At 38.8% G+C, this 26,381-nt stretch overlaps 2 protein-coding genes and 2 non-coding genes across 4 annotated transcripts in view; all 4 read right to left on the bottom strand.

The window, feature by feature from the left end:
• The window catches only part of prkcz (protein kinase C, zeta), a 166,327-nt gene extending 162,594 nt beyond the window's left edge, over window positions 1-3,733 (bottom strand). The window contains exon 1 of the mRNA XM_042491932.1: window positions 3,550-3,733. Coding sequence (XP_042347866.1) covers window positions 3,550-3,626 — 77 coding nt within the window. The 5' untranslated portion in view covers window positions 3,627-3,733. The remainder of the gene's footprint in view (window positions 1-3,549) is intronic.
• A 16,330-nt stretch (window positions 3,734-20,063) lies between these two features.
• Window positions 20,064-25,590, bottom strand: rpl10 (ribosomal protein L10). Its single transcript, XM_042492291.1, has 6 exons — window positions 25,448-25,590; window positions 23,785-23,843; window positions 23,186-23,293; window positions 21,960-22,098; window positions 21,502-21,664; window positions 20,064-20,279 (listed from the first exon to the last, which is right to left on the bottom strand). Exons 1-6 carry the CDS (start codon window positions 25,468-25,470, stop codon window positions 20,124-20,126), a joined length of 648 nt encoding a protein of 215 aa, XP_042348225.1. The 5' UTR covers window positions 25,471-25,590; the 3' UTR covers window positions 20,064-20,123.
• LOC121947595 lies at window positions 20,419-20,551 on the bottom strand. The gene has a single exon (XR_006106087.1). It is a non-coding gene; the product is annotated as a small nucleolar RNA SNORA70 (small nucleolar RNA).
• LOC121947594 lies at window positions 23,469-23,601 on the bottom strand. Its single transcript, XR_006106086.1, has one exon. It is a non-coding gene; the product is annotated as a small nucleolar RNA SNORA70 (small nucleolar RNA).
• Window positions 25,591-26,381: the final 791 nt, after the last annotated feature.

The following is a 26,381-nucleotide window of genomic DNA, read 5'->3' as shown; positions in this document are numbered from 1 at the left end:
CATGCAGCGCTAAAGCTCAGTGACTCTATGGATCACTGGACAAGAAAGGCCGCTTGTATTGCACTTTTTCCTCTGAAAAAAATACTAGTTGTTTACAAATGAATGCGTGTTGGCCAAGAAACATTAACCACAACTGATCTCCCTGGTTTCAAATATTAAGAATTGACATGTATCAATAAAACAATGTTCATGACAACACAACCGTATAAAGACTACAGATTTATAACTCTTGAATGTATCCTCTGTGAAACTAATGAACTTCATGAAATGAGAGTATGCTCCAGCAAGACAAAACCTTCTGTTTTAAATTGATTATTAAACAGAAACAAAAATAAGGGGAGCTAATTTGGCTGTCCCTGCGAATCTGCATTGTTGTCTGTTATTTTGAATATTAATAAAGTGTTTGAAAGTCCCTTTTCAGTAACACAAATCTAATTGGAAAAATACAGGGGAAAAGATTTTAAAAATACCTTGTAGTGTGGAAACACTGAAGTGCTACGTAATGCGTTTATCATTCTTTTATCTTTACGTTGGCTGATGATCAGCAGCTGTTGGAATTTCTTTCCATTGTTCAGTTCACTCTGTGTAAGTGGAAGCTCACTGAGCTGTGTTTGTAAAAAGATGAACTTTTATTTTCACCCTGATATGAAAAAATATATTTTTTTTAATTAATTATTTATTTATTTTGAAAAAGAGGAAATATAAAATGCATGTGAAAGTCAGTTTAAACTTATCTGTTCAATATAATAAATATCCCCTCAGAAGATATCAATCGCAACTTCCAGCCCCCTCAACCAAAGAATTCCTCTTTTTCTCAGTACTAAATATCAATACCTTTTTGGTATCCTCTGAAATGTGTCCATAGCACATGGTATCAAAAATGCAGTAACTACTGTTCAAATTTATAACCTCATTGGGGTTTTTTTGTTGTTGTTGTTTTTTAATTAGATCAAATACTTTGTGATTTAAACCAACATGTTGCACTGTATTTTATTAAAGCTAAAAAGTTCTTGTATGGCTCCCGGAGTTTAGACAACAATTGACATTTGAGAAGTTTGGCTGCTTTTGTCAAAAGAAAAAAGATAACAAAGGAAAACAAAAGTATGTATTTCTAAAGAAACACTTTGAAAAAGAAATGATTTGGTATTGGCCCAAAGCTCAGGATTATAAAAATACTTGAAAAGGTGAAGAGTAGGAGTTCGTAATATTTTTTCATTACCAAGAATAGATAAGAAGTCTTGAAGCTGCACCAGTAGACCTGCCCTGACTGCTCACTATATGGAACTACAGTCCTTTAAAGGTCTGGGTTGAACAAATAACTATAATGTTAAGTCTGACATTGTGAAAAGAGATTGAATGCATATTTAACATACCACAACATTCAAGAGAGTTTTGTGTTTTTGGGTTGTATAAAAACTGAAGGGATTAGCCGGAGTTTAATGGGGCCACATTACCTCCCAGCCCCTGTATACACACACACATGCCCCTCTAAAAATACATCTTGAGGGTATTACCAAGCTGAGAGCTGAAAAGCACTATTGACCCAATTCAGAGTTTGGATTAAATTCTACATCAGTGAACATCAACCTGAGAAGCAGTACAATAAGAAATCTGTCCTATAAAGGAATCTCCCAGGTTCAGCTCCAACAACACTGTGTCCTGACCATTAGCCTCTATACACGCTAATTATTATCAACCTGAATAACACTGTCAATGTACAGAGCGTCCACTTCGAAACTATTTCTCTCTGCCAATTGAAAAATCTTCGCTCCCCTAAATATTAAAGAGCAGAACACAACTTATCACGATGTTATGTTGAGCTATGAGATCCTTCAAGCATGCGAAGTGGATTAATCAACAACTGAACAAGGTGGCTTTTCATTCAGGCCTCAATATTTCAGTCTGTTTAACCTTTTCTGATCTCCTAATCATCAGATGGCAGTGTATGCCAGGCTCAGTATTCGGTGGACTCTGTTACTCCAGCATGGGTCCATTATTTTCAGATCATTTACTTTGTCATCTTTTGCTAATTTTTGTGGGACATTTCTTGCCAAAGAGGTCAGTGTCTTTTTCCCCCTTTGTTTTTGAAAGAAACATATTTGCTCAGGTTTCAAACAGTTAAATAACTTGTGAGAGGTGTCTGAATGTCTGAACGCAGCAAGAAGATGTCGAGCTAGGTTTTAAAGGGTAAATAACATTTATCAGTATAGGGCCCAGACCAAAATTTAACCCTTCAACACCTGAATTAACATTAGAAAATTGGTTCGATTTCTTTAAAAAACATGGGGAAAAAGCAGTGAGCAGCTTGATGAGAAATGACGAGAAATTTCCTTTTGTTATTTATTTATTCATTTACTTACTAATTTTCAAGTAATTTTCTTGTATTTTTGACTAATTTCTGGGTTATTTCTTTTTTTGTTGCTTGTCACTCTCTTCCCATGTCTTTGGAAGAAATTAAGCTCAGGTTACAAAGTAGGGGTCATCCAATATTGTTTTTTAAGAGTCAACACCAATACCAATTATTTCTAATTATTGAGACAGATAACTGATATTTGGAACCAATATGCATTTACAATAAAAATGAAAATCTTTCAATCAATATTTATAATTTAGAATATAACAAACTCTAACACAAAACTTTGTCTAAAGTCTTTTAGCAAATGTTTAATCGAAACTGAAACTTTCAACATCAAATACAGCAAGTTCCTGTATGGTGCAAGGTTTTTTATAAAGTCAAGTGAAATTAAAAAAATAAAAATTAAAAATAAAAATATCTCCCTGAGGTTTTACAAAGTAAAAGTCCCTCCCATGCTGACACTTTCTTTGCACTTTTTGAAAAAAATAATTGAATCTGCAATCATTAAAACAAATCGCTGATGCACTGCCCTTTTAACTTTTGCACAACTGTACAATTCCTCCATTGCACCTTTTGTACATACATTTTGTGTTCTTTATAGTGTTTTTCATTTTATAATTTTATATTGCTTTTATATCTTTATCTTATTTTGTATTCTACTTAAAGTTACTATTTTTATTCTTCCTCTATGTTAATTGTTTTGTAACAAAACGCCAAGTCAAATTCCTTGTATGTGTAAATGTACTTGGCAATAAAACTGGATTCTGATTCTGATCGTTGGCAAAATGCCAAATATCGGCCCCAATAATCGGTCGAAATTCTGTCGACCCCTGTTTCAAAGAGTTAAGAGACACCAGGACACAACACCCACAGTAATAAATTGCCACTAATGCTAATATAGAATTACACATATAACTGAAAAGAGGCCAACTCCATAATTTTGTCAGGGTGGGAACACTCTTGAAATCATGATGACAGTGACTTTTTTGTCATTATTTTGGTCATACCTGGTTGAGTTTGATATATATGAGTTGAGCAGAGTGCAGTGTCACTGTGTCTGACCTAGCTTGATCTCAGGACCCCACATACCAGCAGTGGCAGTGTCCCCTCCACAGGTGTTCCCCCCCTGTCATCATTAATTCATCAGTCGGCTACCGTCTCCTTACTCCCTACGACAAGCTAACGTTACTTACCCACAGTAGTGTGCCTTAATTTTCACCGAGTCCGAGTCCAAGTCCATTATGGATCCGTTTGACGCTAGCATATGCATTGTACAGCTTGGTGTAACTCCCAACTAGCCCAAACGGGACGGGCCCAAACTCGCTGTATCACCCGGTCACGGCGGAAGAGAAACGCTTAACTCAACATAATCCCGCCAGGAGTAACGTTCTTGTTCTTTACTCTCGAAAAACAACTTGTCGAGCTACTTTGAAGTTTCTTTCGTTAAGACAACGATAGAGGCGGAGGAGTTGTCAATAGCAGCCGTATCACATCTCCATTTCCGGCATTTCACTTCAAAATAAAATAAATACTGCCACAGGTTTGCTGTAAACGGGCACACGGATTTCAGTGATGCTTTTATTTTGAAAGTAAAACATCCTGACACCTGATAGCGTGAAAGCAAACTTGACGCAGTGTTTTTTGGCTCACTATGGTTACCGGAGTCCAAATTCACCTGTCCCATTGTCTCTAAGGGGACTTGTAACGCAAAAATGTTTATAAAATTCATATAAGTGTTTGGAGACTGTATGGTGCTCCACAGTGAGTTTATGACGAGCTCACTGAAGGTTGCGTATGATATTCTCCTCTTCACATACAGGTGTTCTGCCTGCTCACGAATAAAACCGTGGTGTATTTTGTACCCCCTATTGTAATGTCCATTCATATTCCAGCATTGGGGCTTTTTATTCATTGATACAATTAATTGATAGGTCATCAAGATTTTGTAAATACTTTGAAACAATGTGTTTTATATTTTATTTTCATTATTTTTTAGTTCATTATTTTTTACATGTTTTAAAATAAAAGTTTAAATGTTGAAAAGTTGTTTCGTGTGCTCTAAGAGATTTCTCTCAAGAAGACCCATAAAAGAGAAGTCAAACATGGGCTACACACAACAATATGACAAAAAAACAGATTATTTGGCTTGTCTGCAAGGTGACTGAGGCCTCCACAGCAATAATGCAGTTTTCGTGCGCCATCTGCTGGTTCATTTAGCTACTTATTAAACAAACAAACAAACATTTTTTTCAGGTTTCAGAGGTTTAAAAGCTTGTGAAAGACATCTGAATGCAGCACAGGAAAACTGCCGTCTATGCAGGTGATCCGCGGTTTATCATCACCTTCAAAGAATCATCATCATTCATCTTAAAAATAAATGGCAACATGTTGCTAATATTGTATTACATATAAAGTCAAAGTTCTTTCTTGTGGTAACTTTATTTTGCATTTCATATTGTTGCTTTGGAGTTGTGAATTTTGATTTTGTACTTGGTCCATGTATCTGTAATTTTTGCTGCTTTTGCATTGGTCGCGAAACTCTTTAGAGATGTTTAATCTCAGGAGGTTTTTGTGAAGGTTAAATAAATCATGAAATGTTGTATAAACAGATTACAGACAGGCTCAGGTAACAGTCAGCCTAGGCAACAAGACAAGTAGGTTGGAAGGTACATGTAACATTCACATAACAGGCACTCAAAACAAAGGCACAAAACGCAACACTTTGGTTTTTGCTTCCATGTTTCACATGTTTATGTCAGTGATCTGAGACGTTTTTTATGCACTTAATAAAAATATATAGACTTTGGGCCACAAATTGCTTTAAAATCTGTTCTGTGAGCTCTGTCTCTGATTGAACAGCATCATTAGTACACAGGTGTGCCTTGAGATTGTCACAATAAAGGGACACCAATGTGCAGTTTGATCACACAACACAATCCCATCTAGCAGGGAACGTTTCCACAACATTGACCAATAATTTGCAATTACGATTTAAAGATAACATTTTAATCTAATGTTCAAAGTTCAAAATAATGTTCCTGTAAGGTTAAATGCTGAATAATGCATGACATTATAACCACAACATTTAGCCATTGGCGTGATGACTGCTGACTGTTAATTATATTAAAAATGTCCCGACTGCTGTGCTGGAGTTGGACTCATCCTGAAGACAGCTCCAGACGTTTTTACTAAATAAACCAGGACTCTGTGTGTTTAGGAGCAAAACAGGTCGATATGTAGAAATCTCTGAGGGTCACTTACCGTTGATTCTCATTGATCCTGCTGTCAATGTAAATAGGTCTAACTGATGAAGTTACCGGCGCTGCGCCACGTGCGTAAAATGCGCACAGCGCTTCTGTCAATGTGGAGACGCACATATCGATCCAGCTGCTGTGTGATGGCCGCAAAAACTTAACAAACTCCAAAAATAAAAATAAAAATAAATACACACAGTTGCAGTGAATCATAATGCTCAGTGATCGTAAAACTTAATAATTATTGCATCTGCCAAATTACACTGAAACTGAATTTTGATGCATATTTGTAAGCGTTCTGGAGCAAAGTAAAAGAGACGAAACTTAATAGTTAGATGTCGGCAACTCTGAGATAAAAACAGGAAATATTCTATGTTACAGTTTGTAGTTAGCGATATTGCTCTAATATTTGCAAAAACAAAAACCCACAATAAGGTCTGGCTGTTCATAAGACAGCAAACCTCTATCTGACACTGAGTGAGAACGCAGTCAGATGTGCAGGCTACGTTTCTACACTAGCTCTATATGGACGTGATCTCAGGTGTTTTGCAAGTTAATTAAATAAAATTTATATCACAGAAGTGAAATTTGACTGTCCAGACGCACGTGCACACGATTTTTGCTGAGAACTAGCATCCTGACAGGAGTAAAGACTCTCAGAAACTCACTGAAAGAGACTCAACTCACTTCCATGATGAAAACTGTAACATTCAAACACTTTGACCGACTTTTCATATGTTTAACCATTAACTGAAACACTATTTTAACAAAAGACGTGAATTCAGATCTAAAATTTATAAGATTTATAAGGTTTTCAAAGTCAAATATTTCAGTGCTATTTGAATTTCAATATTAAGTTTTCAACAGCTGTTAAAAATAAAATAGCCAACTTTATTCTGTTGTATAGATTCAATGTTATTATCAAAACATTATTTTCAATGTCTGTTTCTGCAAAAACAGTCTGTTTTCATGCAAAGAAAATTGGCAAGCCACTGTTTCTCTAGATGTGCCTTGTCTGATAAGGAGCTGAGACACACCTGAAAAACGCTGTTCATGCAGGCAGAGCAGCTCCACTAACTTGTTAACAAGGGTGCCGAAAACCCCCCAAAACAACAGGTTTGGTGACACTCATGCACTGCCTCTGCATCTGGTGTGAACCCAGCATAAAAAGAGTTTAAAAGTATGTTGTAAAAAAACACGCTGACTGGAGTCTCTACTATCGTGTGTGTTTGACCTTCCCCAGGTAAGATGTGTTTTTCAAGCAGTAATTCTCTGTATTTTATCAGATCTGACCATGACTCATCACTTTCAGACAGACACACAGGTGCTTCTGATGAGCAGGTCAGACCTCCAGAGCTCCTATTTGTGTCAGTAATATTACTGCTACCAAAACAACTACTATTACTACTTCTACTACTACAATTATTACTACTACCACTGCTACTACTAACGTTGCTGATAGAAACAGCTATAAACCAGCTTATGCTGGTAGCTGGTTTCAGTTGGTTTTAGCTGGTGTAATAAGGTCTTAGATGGTCCTGAACCAGTTCTTGCTGATTTTTGATGGTTTAGCTTGGTAGGCCACCACTCAGCTAGCAGGTATGTTCCCACAACATAATATTTTGAACAAAACATTTTTAATCTAATGTTTAAAGAACATTTTAAGAATGTTTATCAGTTTAAATAGTTCAATTTCAGTTCAATACAGCTTTATTCATAAAGTCCATTATCACAAAACACAGTTTGCCTCAGCGGGCTTTACAGCATACAACATCCTTCTGTCCTTAGACCCTCACATCACCTAAGGAAAAACTAAAAAAAAGAAACCCTGTAATCTGGGGAAAAAAATGGAAGAAGCCTAAGGAAGAGCAGCTGAGGAGTGAACCCTCTTCCAGGACGGACAGATGTGCAATATGATGTAAATAACAAGTAAATTACAGTAGATTACAAAAAAGAAAGAGAAAGAGAGAGGGGAAGAGAGGGGGGAAGAGACAGGGATAGAGGGGGAGAGATTCACAGCAATAATGGTAACAATAGCATGTCATATTACAATAGATAATAGACAATAGACAATAATGTTCCTTTAAGGTTAAATGCTAACTCAGATGTAAAGTTTCAACTGCAACATTCTGAGGATGTTTGGCGATGTTGAGATGTAACTTGGCGCTGATAACATTACTGGAACATATCTGTGTTGTAACATTCTCACAACGTTTTTTTGAACCACAAAGTTATGGCTGGAAAGTTTTAGCAATATTATCAAAAAACATTTAAGGAGGTTCAAACCAAACATTTTAGGCTTTTTTTGTAGAACATTACCCTACTTTTAGAAAGAACATTCTAGGAATTAAAGGAAAACGTGCCGCTGAAAACATTACAGGAACTTGCATTGTAACATTGTAAGAATGTATTTAGAACCAAAATTTCTGGCTGGGTAGCCACAGCAGCCCAGGATCTCCATATCTTATATTTACCCGCAAGATGGTCTGAGAGCAGCCACCAGGATAGCTGATGCAACAACACATTTGCACAACTAAAGAATTTCTGCAGAAACAGTCAGAAACCATCTGAGGGAAACTTTTGCTACAGGTGGCAAAGCTCAGAGAGGAAAAACAAACAAACTAATAGAATGCATGCAATTGGGTGAGTTTGTAGGAAAAACATCACATGGTTTCAAATATTTCCATTGAACAGGCTCCCCTCTCTCACCTCACCTCATCACTGGTCTCAAAAATCCTCCCAGGTGACATTCTCTAATAATCAGCTTTTCTTGTAATCCTGAGGGCTTTCCGGTGTGGTTAAACAATGTGTGTTATTGTTGTGCACAAAGATTGTACTAAAAAGTGGCCAAAATTTTAGTCTCATCTGAACAGAGTACATTCATCCCTATGTTTGGGGAGTGTCCCATGCCTTTTGTGAACTCCGAACATGTTTTCTTGCTGTTTTCTTCAAGCTATTTCATTTTTATTTCTGGCCATTTCCATAAGGTTCAGCTAGTTTCATCAGGTGGTCTCTTTGATTTATCTCAAGGCAGGTTTCCACTACAGATTTGCTCAAAACTTATGACATATTTTTTGAAATGCTGATTAAACACAATCGCAAGATGACTGGGTGTCCATTGGATGACATTCTGCAACTTCTCTCATGATGTTTTGCGACTTCTCTTACGAAAATATTCCAAGAAGCATGGCGATGAATGTTCAAAACATTAGCAGCTTTATTTGATCCAACTAAATTACATTACATACATAAAATAACTTTTTTTTAGATTAAATAAAATGTTTGATACAAAATGGGAAAATTGGGCTGTAAGCCTCAATAATTTCACAACAAACAGAAAATGAGGTGCAAAGTTACCAAATTTTAGATGCAAATTGGCATGATACTGATTGTCCATCGCAGCGCCAAGTTGCAAGCAGTTTTCTGAAGAGTTACACTGTTAAATTTATACCTGAAGTGTTGACGTAATGATTTGATGTCAGAGCTCCCTCATCATCTGAAGATCAACATCTAAGTTTATACTTATTCTTGACTTGTATGTATTAACCATGTTATCTGTCCACATTTCCTCTCATTCTCTCTTTCTTCTCTTGTACAAGTGGACACACCAACTTCCCAAGTGGAAGGCTCTAAATCTCTAAAAACCCCTTCTGTGGTGTTTTACTCTTGTGCAGCCACACATGCTTTGAGCCACGCCACGGTTCCTGTCTTCACACTCCAAATAAAAAAAACAGCCTGTATTTCCTATGCCTGCTTATCGCTTGCCTGTGTCCTGAAGTGACCTGGTGAAGAAGCAAAGATATAACCCCACATCTCGAGGTCTGCAGAGTCAGGTTCTCCCAGGTGATGATGTGGAGAGTGTCAGCCTGTGGTTATTTTCTTTAAGATGGTGAGAAAGCGGGTTCCATATCTGTAGAGACTGAAATATTTCCACTTTTCTTACCCTCTATGTTAAGACTCACTATACTTTAGACTGCTCAGGGTGCAGTTCATTTAGAGGTAAGAAAAACCTATGATCCAGTTTTACAACATTTTTACTGGCTTTGTCTAAAAACAGACATACCTGCTTTAATTAAAACTTGCCAAACAAGCCACTTAAACGTGAAAACCAACCCAGCTAATCAAGCCCACTCTTCTGTATCCCATTCCAGTTGCTGAACACACATTTGAGCATCTCAATGTTCAAAAAATGTCCAATTGGACTGAAAGCCCATTTTGTCCCAGAGCTGTTATTCTAAAATACAAAGACCCGTTGCTCAGAAGGCCAATTGTTTAAAAAATACACACATTGGGGAACCTTCCTCACAGAAGGTCAGTTATCACAACAAATGCATCAGTACATTTACATGATGTTAGAAAAAGTCGAATTATTCTGTTAGTCCGACTAAAACTGAACTTTTAAAATACTTGTAAACATGTCAGTCCAACTGAAATCATTCTGAATGGTATTTCTCAAAGTCGGACTAACACACCTTAATAATGCAGTTGGGGGTCAATTTACTCCTTCATGTATATGCCTGAACCAGACCTGAACTGGCCAAGGCATCCTGCCCATGCTCCACCCCATGCACCACACTTTGACCTGCAAGTAGAATAGCATAAATTCATAGAAGAAAGCCGAGAAAAACAAAAGAAGAAGAAGGAAAGAAAACGTAACAAGACAGAAGTAAAAAGTAGAGAGTAAAGTACATACGAAATATACAGCACCAAAAAGTTATCCACTTTTTATCGTTCAACATGCAACCCATTTGTCCTTTGCTAATTTGTTTGGTATGTGACATGAATTAGTGAATGCCATACAACAAGATTTACTGTCCCTCATAATAGGTCAGCTGGAAGAAGGTCCAAAAGCAACTAAATGAAATGGGGCATATTTCCACCTACCATGGTGGAGTCAGACATACCTTAATAAACCGTTTCTCCTCCGGTGCTTTTGTACTGGGACAAGGGCAGTAGTCTAATTAAATGGGCTAAATGAGCTAAAAAAAAAAAAGTAGCTCCTAACTGTGCATGTAAAGGTACAGAGTGACAGGATGGGGAGCCATCTGGGAGGGCAGGAAAGTGAGGGGCATGTGGGAACCCTTTGGTCATCAGAACATATAAATGTGCCCACACTATATATTCACTCTCAATCACTTTCAGGGATTTGTTGCTATTTTTACATCACAAGCATGCGCTGGTGAGAACACACAGCACCTCTGTGTTGTACCATGTTACCAGGTTTGAACAAAGTCACTATGCTGCCTTCAGTTATCAAGGGAGCTACTGGCATGACTTGACTAACCTCTCTGAGGGCAGTCCACATTCTGATTGGAGCAAACAGGGCGGCCAACATTCTTTCAGGACAGGGCCTCTCCCAATGACCCTAGGGCTTGGGCCTAGATTTTTTGTCACAAGAGTGACAGACAGGCTTGTCCTATACTTCTTGCTCTGATACCTCAAGTCCTCTGAAGAGTCAAGGGGGGTCATTACAAAGTTCTCCTGGGTGCTCCATGGTGGCCATGACAGCCATGGCTTCCAGACCTGATTCAGCTGGTACAGGGTGACCTCCTGTCACAGATAGATGGGCAGATTTGGCACCCAACTGCTTTATGCTTGTGGGTCAGGCCTTTACTGAGTTTGTCCCTCAACAGTTTCACAAGACTATCCGCAAAACATTGAGCAACGCTAGAGCTCCACTTACTCAAAGTTATTACTCCCCAAGGTGGAGAATCTTTTTGGACTGGTGTTCGGGCCTCATTACTGCAGTCTTTGTTAGACCAAGGCAAGGCAGCCAGTACGATGAGAGTTTATAGCTGAGCCATGTCAGCATTCCATGGGGTACTGATGGCCTGCCATTGTGTCAGTTTCTGAAGGGGGCCTGTTGTTTGTGTGCCAGCTTTACCTTACGGGCACAGAGCTCAGACTTGCTTCTTGTGTTAAAGTCTCTCATTCAGGCCCCTTATGAGCCTATTGCTGACACAGACAGTGACAATGACGTAATTAATCGCACAAAGAAAATGACCTGTGTCAGGTCTGGAACTCCAGGTCTGGAAATCCATGCCATGAACTGGGAGATCCTAAGTGAGTTAGTACTGAATGATTTATGAATTAATAATCCTATCAATTCCACTTTGAATCCCAACATTGTCAAAGTGCCTTTATGTGCACTTGAATGAAAATGAGCGTTGTGCCGAATAACGCAACCCTTTTTGGAAAATTATTTTTAAGGGAGGAGGCAAAATAAGTAACTTTGACACTTACACACTTAACACTTAAACTTTTGAAGGCCTGTGAGACAGGCCAACCCTGCACGACCCCTGCAGAGCTGTAAGACAGGTCAACCCTGCAACAGTCCCTGCAGCAATACCTGATTCCTCAACAGGGCAAGCCCATAGAGGTGTCACCTGGCAGCACCTGCTTCTATAAGAGCCAACCTCCTCCATCCATCCGCCACAGAGAACACTCAATACAGCAGCAGCCATGGATTTGCTCAAATGTTTGACAGGTGAAATCGACCTTGCAAAAGCAGCAGGTGAGTGTCATTTGGAAAATATTGCAGAGATTAGCTCATGTTTGAGTTCTAAAGATACAGAAGTTATTGTTAATGGCCCGTGTGATTTTGTTAAAAATTTTGAGCAAAATTTTGAGACAAATGCACAAGTTCTAGAGATTGAGGGGGGCATGTCCCTTGTGGGCCCCCCAAAATCAACACCTTTGCTTATAAAAGATTTTCAGACATGCATGTGGAGGGCTCAGGCTATTGCTGCAGTCACCAGTATTTGCAAATTTAACAGCTTTTTTTGTCTGCAGGTGAAATGGTGGAGAGCGAGCTAAAGAGTATTCTGGGTGAGGAAGGTGAGCAAGCCATAGCAGGAGACACCAAGGAAGGACAGAATGCTGAAGAAGTCGCCCCAGCTGCTGATGGCGAAAAGAAAGATGATGATCAAAAAGAAGACTCAGTCGCTGATGGCGAAAAGGAGGAGGATGACAAAAAAGAAGACTCGGTAGAGAGTGAAGAAAAGAAAGATGAAGAGCAAAAAGAAGTCTCCGAAGATAGTGGTGAAAAGAAGGATGAAGAGCAAGAAGTCTCAGAAGATGGTGCTGAAAAGAAAGATGAAGATCATAAAGAAGTCTCAGATGACAGTGCTGAAAAGAAAGATGAAGATCAAACACAAGACTCAGTTGAGTGTGCTGAGAGCAAAAATGAGGAATAGAAAGAGGTGAGTCCTTCAGAGTGACTGACTGACTATAAATTCAGCCATTCATAGTGTCACTTTATTTCTCTGTAAAATCTGTCTATAATCACAGAAACTGACTGCCTTGAAAAATAAAAATAAATATGACTATAAATCTTAATTTATGTTTACTTACATCAAAGTCTTAAGTTGACTTAAAACGTAGCTGTATTTACTTAATTTTGTGAAGTTGCTGTAACTTAAAAATGACAAGTGAAATTTACCTTGTTTGGATTTTGCCAGTGGTGCCAATGTCTCTTTTTGTTAACATTTTTAAGAATTTAGAAGTATGATTAACTATGCAACCAGCAAAATACAAAATACGCCACAGCATGCTTGGTTTATTGAGGTTGCTAAAGTTTAGAAAGATTTATTGAACTTGTCATTTTGAAGTTGCAATAACAGAATTAAGTAAATATATCTAAATGTTTACTTATTTTCTTATTTATCTTATCTCAATTATTATTTTCTTAGATGATGCTTCTTGTACGTACTGTTCCCTTTGCTGCTGGAATACTGCAAATTTCCCCACTTCTTTCTATTTCCATTTCTTCCCAATTCAGAGAGTATTTTTTGTAACTTTTTCTACCAATATCTGAAGTGTTACAGAAAAGGGCACTCCACAATTTGTAAGAGCTCAGGATGATGCTGTTAAGTACAGTTTTGTCAGTCAGTGTGGCATCCTAACAATGCAGCTAGAGAGCGTTCTTTGTAAAAGTGGAGAAGTTCTTTATTTGGAAACCAGTTCATACTTGGGGCATATGTTGTAACAATCCAAGAATTTAAAGAATTTCTACTGCAGGTATTTTTTAACCAAAGATTTCTAATATGACAGGGTCCAGTGTGACCGACTGAGCAACGACGCTAAAGTTAGCTCTCTATGGACAAAGAAATATCACTGTTGCCCAGCTTAACAGCAATACTTCAAACATCAGCCACTGAAACCCTTCAAAGAGTCACCCAGGTATCTTCTTTTTTTCATTACAAATGCTGATTTTTGCCAAAGGTCAGAAGAGTTTGCAGCTTTGGTTATAAGCTGTTAAACTGCTCTAAAGGGTCCTCAGTCCAGTTGGGTGTTTTTTGGTTTGAATTTTTAACATTCTCATGTCTTTGTATTTCTGTCATTTTTGCAGTGATGGGAGTGATGAAAGTTGTTGAAAAACTTTTAAACTGGACAGCCTGCAGACCCCATTTATCGAATCAAAGAGAAACAACTCTGCCAAAACTGGTGGAAAATAATTGCTTTCAAGATTTACAAATGATTTGCAGTTGAGTTTTACATTGTTGCATTCACAGAAAACATGACCCTACTGGTCACATACTCAGAGTTTTTGAATATGATAATGTTAAGAATATTTATATGAAACTCGTGTTACTTACATGGGTTAAACGCCAGTGCAAATCATCCCTGTATTTTGGTGAAGGCTGCTGATGTTAATTAAACTGCTTCAACAACAGCTGTCCTGTTTTTTGTAGTATTTGATCTTCTTTTACCAAATATAGATATTACAATGAAATTGGAGCCTATTCCAGCTGACACTGGGTGAGAGGGTGGGTAAACCCCGGACAGAGTGCCAGACTATCACAGGACTGACACATGGAGACAGACAACCATTCACGCTGACATCCACATCACCAATAAGCTAACCTGCATGCTGGAGACCTGCAGAAAAGCAATGCAGACACAGGTTGAACATGCAAGCTCCACATGGAAGGGTCCCCTCTAGTGGGTGGCGTCAAACCCAGTACCCTCTTGTTGCGAGGCTACATTACTAACCTCTGCACCACCATGCCACCCTTATATACAACCTCAATTCCAAAAAATGTAAAATGTGTAAAATGTGAATAAAACAGCATGCAATAATTAGCTAATCTTTGTTGACCTATATTCAACTTAATACAATAATCAAGTTATTTAGTGTTCAAACTGTTAAACTTTTTTTTTTTGTAATTTATACACTCATTCTGAATTTAATACCTGCAACACGTTCCAAAAAACTTGAGACAGGAGTAACAAAACACCAGAAAAGTTGTGAAATGTTTAAAAGCACCTGTTTGGAACAGTCCACTGGTAAACAGGTTAACTGGTAACAGATTAAAGTATCGCGACTGGGTTTGAAAGGGGCATCCTCAAAAAGCTCAGTTGTTCACATGGATGAATGGTCACTTAGTGATAAACTGTGTGGGCAAACAGTCCAGCAGTTCCAGAACAAAGTTTCTCAACACACAATTACAAGCAGTTTAGGGTTTTCAGCATCTACAATTAAGCAATATCAAACTCAAGGTCATGTGTTGTGCCTGAGGCCTTGTGCCTACGACCGAATCACAGCCGTAATGATATACAGCACAACACACAACCTCAAGTGTGATATTGCTTTTATACAACAGTTCTACAAGTATGTTTTATTTGTTAATAGTAACAAGCGACAAAAGATTATGATTTGGTTTTTTAATGATTAGTGATGATTTTTTTGGCTCCACCAGCACAAATAGTTCCGCAACCGCTTGAAGTGACAGCTGTTGCCTAGCAACAGATAAGCATTGTCCTGCACGTTGCTTGCTAATCTGTGTTAGCTTGGTCTTCATGTTATGCACGGAGCAGATGTTTAGTATCATGAAGACTTATCTCTGTGTTTTCAGTGAAATCAGAGTCTGTTAACAGTCACTTTGGCAGCCTGTGAGATTCAGATGAGTTAGTTTGATCAGACAGTTCGTCGCTGCAGTGTGTGTCCACTCGCTGCCGTGATCTCCGTCACCTCGAGTCCCGTATCAGACAGCGTGTGTATTGGTGATACATGCAGAGTTAAAAGTTAACAGCCCCAGTGATGCTGTACTCCTATATCAGCACTCATGGAATGCCTCTCGACAAATCAAATTGCTTGGTCGGAACTAACTGTTGTATAATCCATAATATCATCACAAGATTCAGAGAATCCAATGAAATCTCTTCATGTAAGGGGCAAGGCTGAAAGCCAGCCTGGAATGGACACGACCTTTGACCCCTTAGGAAGCACTGCATTAAAAACCAACATGATTGTATAAAGGGTATTACACCTATTACGATTTCATTTAAAGTCCTATGCCAGCGAATGTTCCCTTTTGTGAAAATGGAAAATAAAAAGTTTAAAAAAAGGATATTACATCATGTTTATTACATCACAGTTCACAGCTGTTGGCATGGCAACATGGGTAACTTGAATATCTGTGAAGGCACCATGAATGCTGAAAGGTACATACAGGTTTTGGAGCAACATATGCTGCCATCCAGACAAAGCTCTTTCAGGGACATCCCTACTTATTCCAGCGAGACAGTGAGCCACATTCTACACGTGTTGCAGTGGCTTTTTTAGTAAAAGAGTTTGGGTACTAGACTGGGCTACCTTCAGTCCAGACCTGTCCCCCATTGAAAATGATTGGTGTGTTATGAAGCAACTGAACCCTAACCCCCCAAATGAAATAGGCAATGAGTGCAAGCCAATCAGTAGGGCAGGTCATTCCTTTGCTAGCCTAAAATTTGCCTAGCACAGGGCCTGACACAGTGTAAACCACAATTAATCTGTGAAGGGAATCCTTCTCTGAAGTGCCAGACACCATTAAAGGTGAGCAGGTGCCGTTTCAAGTTGGTAACATGAAATTAACTGCAGTCACTTGAAGACCCTGGTGATGATGACGAGCATGCAGATGATCCTCCGTAAGATAGTTTCCAACAGTTTGTGCAGATATTCTTTAGTTGTGCAAACCAATTGTTGCATCAGATGTCCGAGTGGCTGGTCTCAGATAATTTTGCAAGTGAAGACACTGGACATGAAAGTGCTGTGTCGCCAGGGGAGAAGATGTGTACGAAGCATCCATGTTTTCACAGACATGGATGTAAACTGTAAGTGCAACTTTAGTGTTGCACGGAGGCATACAACCATGTGGCAGTATTTCTATTTTTAAAATTCTTTTGAAGACCAACTAAGGAACCAACCCCTGCAGCAACACCTGATTCCTAAACAGTGCAAGACCATGGACAGACACTTGGCTACATGCAACAACACTGAAAACACACTCAACACAGCAGCAGCCAAGAATTTAATTAAAAGTTTGGCAGGTGGCACCGACATTGCGAAGGCAGCAGGTGAGTATCACTAGAAGAAAATTAGGGATGTCCCGATTACATTTTTTTTTGCCCCCGATTCGATGAGAGTGATATCATACAGCTGCTTAGTGCACACTTTAAATAGGGTTACTTAAGTTGTTTTTAAAAAATACTTGTACCCAAGCTGCTCTATGATGGTTTTTTATTAGCCTTTTATTAATACTTATTTTTTTATTTTACAAAATAAAGTATAAAATGACAAGCCTGTGTCTCAGTAATCTTAATGATCTGTATTCTGTTGAGTGTTTATTTTTGCCATATGCACATCTTTTGAGCGGATTGTGCTTTATTAATAAATAAGCAGAGTTGTTTTTTGTTCATGGAGCTCACCTACCTGCAGTGGCGAGTGGTGAGTGAGGTTGTAGTAAACTTAGCACTGCTGTTTGTCTCTCCTCAGAGCAAAACAATGCAAAAGGCAAAACATGACACTCTCTGACAGAGCTGAAATGAAAGGAGTCCTCATAACTTCAGTAAATAATGTAAAAAAACAGTATCATACTGCGTTTTCATTTATAGTGTATGGTGTTTCACTGCAGGTAGGCTGACTAAAAAAGAATCGCCACATAAAAAAATAAGGAAAAATTTTGAGCATCAAACATGTAATTTGCAACATTCAGATGCATTTTTTTCACACCAATTTGTGCATTTTATGCATCAATTTATGGAGTAAATGCCTCTCATTCAGTCAAATAAAAGTCCTTAGCTACTTTCATGCTTATGTTGGGAAGGTTTTATATCATGAGGGGGCGCACACACACACACACACACACACACACACACACACACACACTTGAAATCTTTGATTTTCTGACAGACGCACAGCGGGATCGGGCTTTTTGCTGCAGTTCCCGTCACTTTTTCCACTGGTTTGTTCTGCAGGTAAAATGGTAGAGACTGGGTTGCGGAGTCTTCTCTCTGGTGGGAATGGGAAAGCCCAAGGAGGTGCCAACACAGGAGGAGTTAATGCTGGAGGAATTATCTCAGGAGGACTCAGTGCTGGAGGAGCCTCAGTAACTCGTGGTGACAAGGACAAGAAGTGAGGAGGAGGAGGTGAGTTCTTAAAACTGAGGCCATGTTTATACGAGAACAGCCCTACTTAAAAAAGAAAAGTCTTTCCTTTGCATTTAAAAAAAATCAGCATTCATATGATAACATTGTGAAAACCATCCCCATACACACGGATCTGCAAAAACGACCACAAACGCCGCAGTATGCATGTCAGGCTGGTAGTTGGTGGTGTAACTTTGCAATGACACACAATAGAACAACACAGACCTGTGCATTAAGGCGTACTCCTACAGAGCGATGAATAAAAAGAAACAAGAAGACAATGGCAAACACACGCACAGGAATCAACTTTGAATCGAATTCTGGGAGAATGTTGACACAAATGATTTTGCCTGGTAGTACAGTATTGTGTGGCTGACTACTTAGTTTACTTGGAAAGTCCAGGCAGGATTTTGGACATGCCTGGCCTATGACAGGGTCCAGTATGACCTACAGAGCAATGAAGCTATGGTTCAACTCTCTTCAGACTAAAAATATTACTGTAACTCAGTTAAACAGAAACACTTCAAACATCAGCAGCCAAAAACCTTTTAAGAGTTACACAGGTAACTTTCTTTCATAGCAAATGATGATTTTTTTGCAAAAAATCAGACCGTTTGCAGCTTTGGTTATAAGCAGCAGTTAAACTGCTTGATAATCCTCTGTCTGTTTTGGTGTTTAGTCTTGTGCTTTTGTCTTTCTGTCATTTTTTTTCAGTGATGGAAGTGATAAAAGTTGAAGAACTCTTTCACTAGATGCCTGCAGACCCCATCCATCGAACCAGAGAGAAGCAACACTGCCAGAACAGGTGGAAAATGATTGCTTTCAATATTTACAAATGAATCATATTTGGGTTTCACATTTTCACATTAAAACACCAGTGCAAATCATCTCTGTATCTCCATGAAAACTGCTGACGCTAAATAAACTCCTTCAACAACAGCTGTCCTGTTTTTGTTTTTTTTTTTGTGTCATATTTGATCTTCTCTTATTAAATATTAGGCACAAAATTCAGGTTAATCAGCGGTGGAATTTAACAAAGTACATTTACTCTCAAGTACAAATTAAAGTACACATTTGAGGTACTTGTGGGCAACTTCAGTATTTTTATTTTTATGTAGCATTCAACTCTATGACATAGTATAGTATGGTAGTCTTTTTTATTTACTTTTATGTTGTTTTTTGATTTGTTTTTCTTTTTTTGCTAATTGTCAGGAAATTTTTCTTGTATTTTTTATGATTTTCTTTCTAATTTCTGGGCCATTCCTTCTTAAGTTGCTCATTGCCTTCATCGTCTGTTTTTGAAAGAAACTCGACCAATATTCCCAGTTTTCAAAGGGTTAAAAAAGGCGGCTGCTTACAAGTGGCTGAGACAACAGAATACATCAAACTGAACACGGCTTTACAGCCTCAAAGTGTCCATGTTTAGTCGTGCGACCATAGCGTAGTTCATGTTAGCAAATGCAGCCAAACTTCAAAAATCCTGAGTTAATTTATGGAGATTATCTTGCTGAAGAAAATATACTGTATATGTATCATATACATTTGTCATATACAAGTTTAAGACTTCCTTCTCTGTTTTGTTTTTTTTTTTGGCTCTGAGAGAGAGCCAAAACAAAAAAAAAAACTTATAACAATCCTTTTTTTCCTATTTTTTTGTCTTTTTCTTGTTAAATGGCTTGTTGCCTTCTTCCCATGTATTTGGAGGAAATCAAGCCAATTTGCTCAGGTGTCAAAGACTTAAGTTCATCAGATTTCATGTAATTTTGTTTTATTTGAGATGAACACTTTAAAGTGTACTCTACCACCGGCAGTAAAAAGAACAGTCGCACAAGTTGCAGCTTTAAGTCATCCGTTCACATAAATTCCAACCATTTAAACTACAGAGAGAGGGTGTTGCATACTGTATGTATTATAAAGCCCTAAAGGCAAATGTGGATTCAGCATATTTGGGCAAAATAAACAGTACTACTCATACCACAGACTGAGTTGAGAAATTACTGCCTAATGCATGAATCCTGTGAAATAAATCAGAGCCATCACCACAATCACTTTTTTAATCAAACCCACTTTTATTGGATGTCTGAATACAGAAATCTGCAGCAGTTCTAGTTGGCGTGCAGGGCCTTCCAGCGGGTCAGAGGGCCTCTGCTGGGGATATACTTCACCCCACAGCCATCAGGAATCAGCCTCTTCTCAGCCATCATTTCATCAAAGTCGCAGGCGTTGAACTTGGTGAAGCCATACTTCTTGGAAATATGGATCTGAAGGAGAGGACCAAAAAAAATTCAGATTAAAAATAATAATTACAGTCCAAAAAGTATGACTAAGTGTTAAAAGAAAACTTTAAATGGCTGAATTAACCTAACAGGGTAAAAGCCTATAAGAGGCCCCTGAGAGGCATTTTGTCTCAGTGGTCCCTTAAAGCACTCAGCACCTCCCAGCTGAGGACATACACAACCAAAGAGTCACTGTCTGCAGCCTTTGCACACCAGAAGCACACCAGAGCGCAACTGGTCGGCTTAATAAGCTGCATGTGCGGAAGTCCCATCAAGTGTCATTTGATAGAGCATCTTATTATTGTTACTGAAATTTAGTAGCTCTGCAAGGCATCAAGAAATAAAAAATCCCTGCACTGAAGCTGTTCCTTAATTTTTCAAAGTATAATATCAACACTAAACTTTTTTGCCTCATCACTTGGCAGGTTTCCATTACAGATAAGCGCAAAACTTAAGCAATATTTTTGAAATGTCAATAAAACAAATGTGAGATGACTGTGTTTCCACTGAGTGATGTTCTGCGACTTCTCCTCTGGCAATAACATTTCAGGAAGCACGATGATGGATGTTCAAACATTAGCAGCTTTATTTCTTTATTTCTATTGCAGCCACCACACACACCACATTTTATCTTTGCAATTTCAATTTTGCGCAATTTGAAGGTTAATGGAAACCTGCCTAATAAACGGTTCAGTGGTAGGTTTAAAGATTTGTAACATCAGAAATGTGGACTTTCACACTGAAGAGTTTGATTCATTTTGACAAGACACTGAAAGGTGGATAACTGAAATTAGATAAAAAGCTTACTGGCAATTAAGCCTCACAAATTCAAATTTAAGACTTTTTAAACTTTTAAGACTTTTAAGACAATAATACTGAATAAGACATTTCAAGACTTTAAGGATCTATCAACACCCTATTATTTTGGTCGTCTGTACATCTTTTGAGCAGTTTACACAGATCATTCCTATTTGCTTTTTGCTCATGGGGGTTTTGTTGCAGTGGCCTGGTGAGTGCGACTGTCTCTGCCATTGTCCATCTCTCCTCCAAGCACGGCGGTGAAACACCATGCACCATAGATGATGGCAAAATGCAAAGGACTGTCACTCTGAGCTGAAGATCAGGACATCCCTGAATGCATGGTAACTCTGCTCATGTTTTCCCTGTGCAGGGTTTCAGTACTGACGAGGGTGACATGCTTGTTTACCTTCTGGCGCCCGGGGAACTTGAACTTGGCTCTGCGCAGAGCCTCAACCACGTGCTCCTTGTTCTGGGCTTTTGTGCGCACGGACATGATCACCTGGCCAATGTGCACACGGGCCACGGTGCCCTGGGGTTTACCAAAAGCACCTCGCATTCCAGTCTGGAGCCTGAAGAACAGGAGATGGAGACCAGAGCAAATATGATGGTGAACTGCACACGATAATTTAAAAACATGTATAAAAATCTTTTGTCAATCTTCTTTAAGATTACAGTCATTTTAACAGCCCAGTCCAACAGTTTGGAAAAATCCCTTTTGGCAAAATAAGTATAAAAATATTGATTTGGACAACAATTCTAAATTTACAATTCATCACATCCTTTTTGTGGACATCTCATTAACCTCTCCGTCTCTCTCTGTCAGAACCTAAAGCAGCCATTTACTCACAGGCGGCAGATTCTCACCTATCAGCTCCAGCGCAGGATAACATTTTGTTGATGCGGATGACGTGGAAGGGATGCAGACGCATGCGGATGTGGAAGCCATCCTTACCGCAGGTCTTCACCATGTACTTGTTAGCACAGATACGAGCGGCCTCCAGAGCTACACGGGGGGTGGGACAAATTATTTCATGAGTAAAATATATCTGAAATGGTAATTCTGTTTCCACCTAGAGCTGCTATTCGCATTCAAACTGCAATGCATTTTTGTAAAGTCTTCCACATGGTTATTCCGGGAAGTTTAAGAGGCAGTTTTTTGTCTGCTTCATTTTGTTGGCATGTAGAAGGAGTTGATTTAGTCCGCTTTTTCTTCATATGTGTTGCTCTACCACAGGATGAGGATACAGAGCACTGTCTAGAGTGGCAGCGATCAGCTCCAGAGGCTCTATCAGCAGCTGTGCCCTGTGGAATCCAGGGGTTACACATAATATCACTCAAAAATAAATTATATCAGGTCCGCACAAGTCCCGTCTGCCTCAGAAAATGATGTATTAAGAAGTGCTTTTCCCCTTTTATGTAGCACAAGCGACTGACCAATGACAATTCAGTAAGACAAGAACATACTGACTAACCAGAAGGTGTTTGCCCTTGATTTTTGTTTATTAATTTAAATTCTGGCGTAAACTGTCATTTCTGGAAAATAAATATGAATTAATGACATAATGTATCCATACAAAATGTCACACTGGTCTGCAGTCAGTTGCAGTATTGTCACAAATCACAAACTTAAGTGAACACTAACTATGGCTGTTCTTCTGGCCTCAACATGTTGTTAAGCTTTCCTGCTTCCAGATGGTGGCTGGGAAGCAAACAGACACTCTGCTCTGATCACCAGCACCAGTCTGCTCTCAGTGCATCCACCTTAAATCGCGCAAATGCAAGCTTGACGACACACGCAGCAGCAGACAAATTAATGTGTAAACCACGAGTGCACTTAAAATCTAGCCTCTGCCATTTCCACACATAGTACTGCGAGCACCAGAGCTTGTGTGTAGCTTTTTATAAATTGTATTCTCCATCTAGTCTCATATGAATATGTAACATGGATCTGCACAGCAGTGGGAGGATGTTTTTGTTAAATTTAGGACTGAAAGTGTCCGAATTGTTCCCAAACAGAGAGTAAACCCCCCCAATAACAGGCTGTAGGTCACACGTACACCTGTGAGTTTTGTCATGACTCCTTGACTCACCTTCAGAAGACAGCTGCTCGTACTCATCAGAGACCATGTGGCCACACAGTGGGAACTCGTCTACCTTTGCCTTCTTCCTGCCGAGGTCGAAGATCCTGATCTTGGGATCTAGAAAAAGGAAAAAATTATGAGTGACAGCTTTGAAATCGTCAAACCACATGCACATAATCAGATCTCTTACCTCTCAAATATCTACGCGTCAGACATTCAAACTAGTGGGACTAGCATCACAAAGAGGGGTTGTCCTCTTTCCATAGATTGTCACCAATCTATGGAAAGAGTATTATGTCTCAGTGGTCCCTTAAAGCACTCAGCACCTCCCAGCTGAGGACATACACAACCAAAGAGTCACTGTCTGCAGCCTTTGCACACCAGAAGCACACCAGAGCGCAACTGGTCGGCTTAATAAGCTGCAGGGTTATCAACAGACTTTGGCAAATGGCACTGTAGCCTGAATCTAAGACCCAGCAAACAGACATCAAAACTCACCGCTACTTTGGTAACTCCACAGGCTGTGGCACTGACAGCTGAACCTGACTCCGTACATCTTTACAACAACAACGGTGTTGATCAACAATATTGATATTGAAGCAGCTTACCAGGCACACCCCTGCAGAAGCGGGACTTGGGGTAGGGCTTGTTCTTGCAGTAACGGTAACTGTGGAGACAGTGTGACATGAAATGATTTACCCAAACATTGACTTTTGCTGTTGCTCTGACACTTCCATAGTTACGGATAAATCTTTTCAAAGTGCTAATGACCCTGTCCTGTCATGTTGTTTTCATTAATTACCTGAAACAGCTGTCCACTATAGGTTTCAGTAAACATTACTCAAAAACAGGAAAAAACTACTGACACTGGGAATATTTTCAGCAGTGGATTAATACACATTTGTTTCTGAAGTCAGTATTTTCAGCAGCACATCATGTGTGGGATTGGGATACTATTATACCCACACAGCAAAATTCACATGTTACAGCAGCTCAAGAGTCAGACATAAGACAAAAGATTACCAAAGTATAGTAGATAATAAAAATATAATATGAAATCTATCTAAACTATAACTGCATTTTACTTAAAAATGGGCTTAAGTTCATGATTGATTGTTGCACAGAATAACTAAAATACACACATGGTGTGTAGTATATGTACTGTAGAAGTATACAAATATGTCCTACAAGTTTTATTGCACAGTTAAGTGGTAAAACATTGCACAGCAGGAAATTGCATGCACGAAAAACTGTAATAATATGGAAAAATACAAATATGTACACATTTTGTCATTATTTATGATGATTATGAAAAATCAGACTATATGTCACCCAAGATGGAAATAGTGCAAAGGTGTCTACCATGTTTTAGGTGATGGAGACAGGGACAACAACCGTGTTATACTACATCAATGAAATACTTTGTGTTCATGATAATGAAGGAAAATGTCAGCCAGTGTAACAGTGTGGGTGGGTTTTTAAAGACATGTTTTGGGTCAGTGCTTAAGCTCTATTAATATAGTTATATATAGAAATTGCTGACAAGAAGAAATAAATATTAATTGTCCCATCCCTAAATAAATGCGCTGCACTGCGGAAATAAAGCTACTATCAAGATGCAAAGGACGCATAAAGTCAACATTGCAATAAAGTAATCGTATATAAGCTCTTTCGTATTTACTGTGAGGAAACTGGTCGCGACACTTCTTGAAAGCGGTCTCTGCCACCAACAGAAATCCTAAAAGGAAATTCAGAAACCACCTAACACCGAAATAAATCACATTCTCTGCTTTCTACGACGACTGCTGAGCTTCTAACAGTCAACCACTTTACACTGTCATACTACTCTGCTGACTCTATTACAACCCAAACTGAAAATGCCATAAATAGCTTTAAGAATACAGGTAGAATGTGAAACTTTTATTTAATAGGAAACCCTACAAGTGGCTGAGTTTGGGTTGGACGTTAGCGCGCTAGCCTCATGCTAGCTGACATTAGCTCAAGCGGCTTTCAACATGCTAACGTTAGCGCTTTTTAACTGTCAAATAACTTCTGGAATTAGCGATGGAGACAAAAACTAACAGCAATAAATGCTAAGTAACGTTACTGGACACGTGTTTTTGAATATTACACTGAAACAACTGTCTGTGTTTGTCGGCCAGGCTTGTGTGAATGTCAGTGCGGTGCACATGGTGCGAGCCGGAGCCGCTGCCATTTTCCTCTCAGAGACTAAACCGGCCCTGATCTCAAATCATGAAGAACACAACTTACCACCGGGCTGGTCGGCGGCCCATGGTTGCGATCTGTAAATTAACAAATTAACGGTGTTACTTTACTAAAATCGAGGCCAGTATTTCTGTAAAATGACTTTAAATCTGACTATTTTACGGAGAGCTGAGTAAAACACGCTCCCACCACGTACTCACCTAATGGAGGAAAGGAAGAAGCAGCTACTTCCGCTTCGTCATATGGTGAGGGCCTGCCTGCGGAAAATATATATTTTTTTCATTTACGCATTATTTTTTACTTCAGCGTCTATTTTTGGTTATTTAAAGCATTAACATAATGGATACATGTAAATTTATGGTTATAAAAATTCATTTAATGGCAATTTACAACCTTCAACTGAATGCTGGGAAGTGTAGTTTTATACGACGACAGTAACAGACTGTTGGGTGACCTATAGACTGTATATAAAGAAAAGCACTATCTTTACTTACAGTCTATGGGGTGACCTCCACCATGCATCCACCTTAACCCTTTCACAGCTGGGTGGACACTACTTTTTTGTAAAGACACCTTTCACAATTATTTAATTTCAATCTTTGAACCCTGAGCGAATTGGTGAGATTTGTTATTTGAAAGGCAATGAGCAACTTGGCAAGGAATTCCAAAAATTGTAAGATTTAGTGGATTTAAAAAGAAAAACACAAAAGCTGGGGATTTTTTTCTTCAGAAGACTACATTTATAATTGTTATTATCACATATTTAAAAATTATTTTACCAAATCATTTACATTTTAAGCACTTTTTAAGGTAACCATTTCAGGCCTAACTAATATTAGCCAAAAACATTAACATTAAATGTCAAAATGTCTGCAGTGCGAAAGACTGGTAGCTTGAATTTTGGTATCAGCTGAACATGCTGAACAATGGTTTGTCTGGCTGCAGGTGATGAGCTTGAATGTATATGTTGCATCATCTC

The sequence above is a fragment of the Plectropomus leopardus genome, chromosome 8 (genome assembly GCF_008729295.1).
Source record: "Plectropomus leopardus isolate mb chromosome 8, YSFRI_Pleo_2.0, whole genome shotgun sequence".
Classification (NCBI taxonomy): Eukaryota; Metazoa; Chordata; class Actinopteri; order Perciformes; family Serranidae; genus Plectropomus; species Plectropomus leopardus.
The sequence above is the reverse complement of the archived record's forward strand: the minus strand, read 5'-3'. Positions and strand labels throughout refer to the sequence as shown.